The 5922-nt window shown below is 44.3% G+C and overlaps 1 protein-coding gene across 1 annotated transcript in view; it reads left to right on the forward strand.

Moving 5' to 3' along the window:
* KIF26B (kinesin family member 26B) overlaps positions 1–5922 on the forward strand; it is a 518582-nt gene that overhangs the window by 358624 nt on the left and 154036 nt on the right. Inside the window, exon 5 of the mRNA XM_086344948.1 lies at positions 3240–3423. Within this exon, the coding sequence (XP_086201074.1) occupies positions 3240–3423 (184 nt within the window). The remainder of the gene's footprint in view (positions 1–3239; positions 3424–5922) is intronic.

Consider the following 5922-nt stretch of genomic DNA (forward strand, 5'->3'; position numbering starts at 1 on the left):
AGGCTCGATAATATGTGTAATAATGATAATGATGATGATAATACTACTAAGTACCAACTATATGCTCGGGTGCTATGCTGGACCCTTTATATAAACATTATCAGAATTTAAGTAACTTACCTATCACCTACCTAGTGGCTGAAGAAGCTAGATGTTCAAATAAAGTCAGATACTCAAAGGACTTTGGATTTAACTCTTTAAGACTCATTTATTTGTCTGTTAAATGGGAGTACTGTTAGTATCTTCTTCACAAAGTTTGCTGAGATTCAAAATATTGGCCTGAGTAGGATATCAGAAGGACCTCTGATAGGTCAAGTAAAATGGGGCTGAGGACCATGACATTTAGCAATCATGAGGTCATTTGTGGCCTTGAAAAGAGCTGTGTCAGAGGAGATATGGGATGGATGCCTGGTAGGGAAGAGTTTATAGGCAATGGGAGGAGGTGAACTGGAGAAAACAACACTTTCCATGAATTCTGCTGCAAAGATGAGCAAGAAAACAGAACGGTAGCTGGCTGGGTAAGAAGGATGAAGAGAAAGACCTGTGTTTTATTTCTGAAGACAGAAGAAATAGCAGCATGTTTGTCTACTTTTGGGATTGATCTAGTAATAGAGCAAAATTTTGATATTATATTAATATCAAATATCAAACATTATATTAATATCAGGAGAGAGACAGAGGAATGAAACCTTGGCTCCTTGGGAATGCCCTTTATACACTGTAATTTCAAGGACCCTCTCTTTCCTCCTCTGCAGGGTCTGTGTGGGGGGAGTAAGTGGGTGTGGGTAGTACAGATAAGAGAAATGACAAAAAGCGTCTCTTCCGAGCTGCCTTTCAAAGTGTCACTCCCTTCTCCTCTCTGTCTCCACTTTTGGACTAGGAACCCCCAACTGGTGGGGAAGTGTGAACCACAGCAATTCCTTGGTCCTTTTACCACTATCTGAAAGAATCCTAACGTGAATGGATAAGCACATGATCCATTCAGTTCAGATCATCATCTTCGCCCTTCTTCCTAACGCTCCTGTGTCTGTGGGCACCCTGACTTGAAAGCAGTGAGAGGTTGCTGTCAGTAGAACGTGATGTCCACACACACACCTCTGGATGAGTCACTGTTTGTTCAAGGAGAAAATCCCACAGAGTAATGAAAACTCCCAAGAGATGCGCCAGACCGGTCACCGAACAATCCCACTTCACCTTTAATTTTAGAGGGGCAGTATCAGAAAGAGTGGCAATGAAAGCATGAGAAAAAATTACTCCTATGTGGTTTTTTGTTTTTTTTTTTTTTGCTGATTGGGGAAAGAAAGCACTGTGGAAATGTCTTTCTAGTGCCCTTCATTTTTCATCATCTTACATAGATTCACTATAGAGGTCCCTAAGTTTGGCCTTGGGACTGTTAGGGTATCATTCCATCAAAATCTGTCATTCCTCATGCATCAGTCCTCTGAAAATCACTCTTGTGAAAAAGATGTTCAATTTCACATCTAAGAAAAAAATTAAGCTTTGAAGTGGTAATTCTATTTGCTGTATTTGTGCAGTAGCCATTTTGTAGCTCAGGGGATTTGTCAAAAGCATGCCAGTTACTGATACAAAATTAAAATTAACCAGTCCAGAGCTTTAAGATTCATACATGAAGAGGGAAGGTGGTGGGAAGTGGGGAGGGGTGGAAACAATGCTGATTTAATCTTTTTGAGCTACTTTGCTTGTGACTTGTTATGCAGTTGGTAAAAACACAGGATGGATTATAAGGTTTTGATGTGTAGAATACATCAAAACAAAATACCATTTGTTTTAAGCAGCAGCTAAAATGTTTCTTCACCTTTGGTAAGGAAACTGAAATTCTTAGAACAAGAATATAGTGTGAGAACACCAAGAATGAATCTAGAAGTAAGTGTGTTATAGTCTGTGCCTTTGCCTTATTTTCCCCTCTCCTCTATGTTAAGATTGTCATATTTCAGATGTTGTAGGACACTACGGAGAAGGCAACGGCACCCCACTCCAGTACTCTTGCCTGGAAAATCCCATGGACGGAGAAGCCTGGTAGGCTGCAGTCCATGGGGTCGCTAAGAGTCGGGCACAACTGAGCGACTTCACTTTCACTTTTCACTTTCCTGCATTGGAGAAGGAAATGGCAACCCACTCCAGTGTTCTTGCCTGGAGAATCCCAGGGACAGGGGAGCCTAATGGGCTGCCATCTCTGGGGTCGCACAGAGTCGGCCACGACTGAAGCGACTTAGCAGCAGCAGCAGGAGGACATTCTAATGAGGGAAGATGTGATGAGAACAACAAATGTTATTAACGACCGCAGCGCCCTCCCTCCCACCTTTTCGTTTGCATCCTCTGCCACCTTTGTGAGTTCTGACTCTGTCACCCCTTGCTCTTGCCCATGAATTGCATTTTGTAGTGAAAGAGCACCCTGCACAAAAGCCTGCTTTCCTCATGAGCTGCCCCTAGTCTCAGGACCCTTCCTAATTCTGATTATGTGTTATGTTTCTTTAGCAGCTTGATTTATATTTCCCCACTGCACTGGGGTCTGTGTTTTTCTTCCACAATCACATCCATAGCATACCTTGAATGGTCACCACGTGGTTCTTCCTCAGACCAGTCTGGATTTTACAACGTGTTAGAGTTTCTAAGAAACTCATAAGGTCTCTCACACTTGAGTTTATACCAGAAGTTATGAAATGATTAACCTAATTGGTACTGCTTATCCCCAAAGATGGCCAGCTTTATTCATGCTTAAGCTGAATGTTCGTGGATAATAAGCAGTTCTTTGTGGATGGAGGCTGCAGAACCATGTGAGGTCATGGCGTTGCTCTGCCATGTGAAGGATCGGGCAGCTCCCTGGGTTCACTCATGGTGCTACTGGCAAAGAACCTGCCTTTCAGTGCAGGAAACGCAAGAGATGTGGGTTTGATCCTTGGGTCAGGAAGATTTCCCCCTGGCAGAGGAAATGGCAACCCATTCCAGTATTGTTACCTGGAGAATTCCATGGACAGAGGGCCCTGGCAGGCTGCAGTCCATAGGGTCACACCGTCGGACATGACTGAAGCGGTGGCACAGCATGGCATGCACAACATGGTCACAATTAGGGGCTACCACCTGGCCCTCGGAGGAAGAGAGAGAACTGTTTACTGCAGTAAGAACTAGGGGCTTCTTAAGGGAAAGGACACAAAGTGACCCTAGCATGTCTGATTGTGCCATACTTTTTCCTTTATGGTCTTTTTTCTTTTTCCCTCCAGAGCTGCCCAGAAGTTAAATCTCTCATCTAAGAAGAAGAAACATCGGCCTTCCACTTCTTCTGTTGCTGAACCACCTCTCTTTGCCACCAGCTTCAGCGGGATTCTCCAGACGTCCCCACCCCCGGCCCCGCCCTGCCTGCTGAGGGCCGTCAACAAGGTGAAGGACACCCCAGGCCTGGGCAAGGTAGGCACCTGGGCCGTATCCACTCAGGTTTCGACTGTGGGGTTCTGTGTCAAAGGCAGGGAAGAGAATGGGGGCTCAGTTGGATAATTAAAACAAGAAGGTGACAGGGAGAGAAGGACACAAAATGAAATTCATTGGGAAGGACTGTAAAATTTTCCTTTATAAGTGGTAAATTAAGACATTCCATCTATTGGAGATGTGGTTTGATTTTGGCAGAAAAAAAAAAAAACCACCTCAGCCTTGTATTGATTGACAGAAGCGTAACCAATTAAAGAAAAGACCCCAAAGCACAAAAGATGGAAGGCAGAAGCAGGAGAGACCAAGAGACCGTACAGGAATAAGACATAAAGATGCTCTGTCATTTCCCTGCAACACTTTCATTGTTCCTCCCCGTTAGAGAAATCACAAGTTCTTCTTTTGAACCAGACCACTGATGGGATTTCTGGGGAGCATTTGCTGTGTGCCGTTCTAGCCAAGAAACGCAATTTTGAATTGTTACAGTTACTTAGAGATGAGGCACATAATGAGATGTAGGGACACCATTTCAAGACCTGGCTCAGCTGTGTTTAGGATAACTTTGTTTTTATATGTCATCTCTTAACTCTCTCTTCTGAGATGAACGTCTGGGTGAAGTGACTTACAGTTTACTCTTCAATGGATAAATAACCTAGGACTTATTAAAAACATTTAGCTGAAGAAAGGGGTGGTTGTTTTCTTTCTTTTGCTTTCATCACAAGTAGGCTGGTCCATGCCACCTCGCCAGTCTCTCACCAGACTCAACAGCACTCATTTTGGAATCTGTAGGTCTTGCTGAGGGGAGTGACTGCTCAACTATGTGGACTAAGATTTATTTGTTGTTGCTGTGGTTCAGTCGCTTAGTCTTGTCTGACTCTCTGCGACTGCATGGACTGCAGCACGCCGGGCTTCCCTGTCCTTCACTACCTCCAAGAGTTTGCTTAAACTCTTGAGTCGATGATGCCATCCAACCCTCTCATCCCCTGTCACCCTCTTCTCCTCCTGCCCTCAATCTTTCTCAGCATCACGTTCTTTTCCAGTAAGTGGGCTCTTTGCATCAGATGGCCAAAGTATTGGAGCTTCAGCTTCAATGTCAGTCCTTCCAATGAATATTCAGGGTTGATATCCTTTAGGATTGACAGGTTTGATCTCCTTGCAGTCCAAGGGACTCTCAAGAGTCTTCTCCGGCACCACAGTTTGAAAACATCAATTCTTCAGCACTCAGCATTCTTTATGGTCCAACTCTCACATCCATACATAACTCCTGGAAGATTTTCCTCATTTGGGTCACTGATTCCCTTTCCCCTTGACCCTCAATGAGGTTATTCCCAGGTTCACGGTCTTCAGTGGCCTCAGCCTGATTTGTGGTCCTTCTGGAATTTACCCCACGTCCTCTGCCCTTCTTCCTTCCTGCTTTTCTCTCTTCTCATGCTTCCTCCCATATCTTACCAACCTCAATTTCACCACCCACTGGGAAAGTACTAACTTGCTAATCTACTCTGCTACTCTTGCCAACAAAGTTTACATTTTAAGATTATGTTGAATAGAGCAATATTCTTTTTTTTTTTTTTTTTTATCACTCTATTTCCAACTAACCAACTACACCAAACTCCTCTCCAAGTATCAAGCATGCCATACTCTTTCTGGTCTTTGCACACAGTAATTTTTACTTCAGGTATTCCCTCCATCTCTGTCAGACACATGGTCCAACTTTTAAAAATCAGTTTGAAAGTGAAAGTCACTCAGTTGTGTCCAACTCTTTGGGACCCCATGGACTATACAGTCCATGGAATTAATTCTTCAGGCCAGAATACTGGAGTGGGTTGCCTTTCCCTTCTTCAGGGGATCTTCCCAATTCAGGGATCAAACCCAGATCTCCCACATAGCAGGCAGATTCTTTACCAACTGAGCTATGAGGGAAAGCCCAAAAATCAGTTTAGTACCTTCTTTAAGAAAGTGAAATCAGTTATTGAATGAATTTCTACTGTGCCCTCTTCCTTCTTTAGTCCCAAGAAATGCTTATTCTGGGCTTCCCAGGTGACTCATCAGTAAAGAATTTGCCTGCCAATGTAGGAGACTCAGGAGATGCAGGTTCAATCCCTTGATCGGGAAGATCCCTGGAGAAGGAAATAGCAGCTCACTCCAGTATTCTTACCTGGAAAATCACACAGACAGAGGAGCCTGGTGGGTTACAGTCCATAATGCTTATTCTAAGGGAAGGCATTCAATCCTGGAATGCTCCATGACATTGGATAGGACTTTACTAAGCCCAGAGGTAAAGCAGGAAGCGAGGAAGCAGGGCAGTGGCCTGGGCTCAGCCTACAAGGGCTGCTGAGCATCACCAGCCATGGAAGGAAATGGAGGAAACCGCATGAGCAGGACTCACATGGGTGGTAGTGGCACCCCTTTGGGGGCACACGGAGGTCATACTGGATGGCTGATAGACTGCCTTCTAAGAAGGATGGATACAAGTAACAGCAGGGC

This window comes from Bos grunniens, chromosome 16 (assembly GCF_055505025.1).
Source record: "Bos grunniens cultivar Pamir isolate PY7600 chromosome 16, Bosgru_T2T1.0, whole genome shotgun sequence".
NCBI classification, from domain to species: domain Eukaryota; kingdom Metazoa; phylum Chordata; class Mammalia; order Artiodactyla; family Bovidae; genus Bos; species Bos grunniens.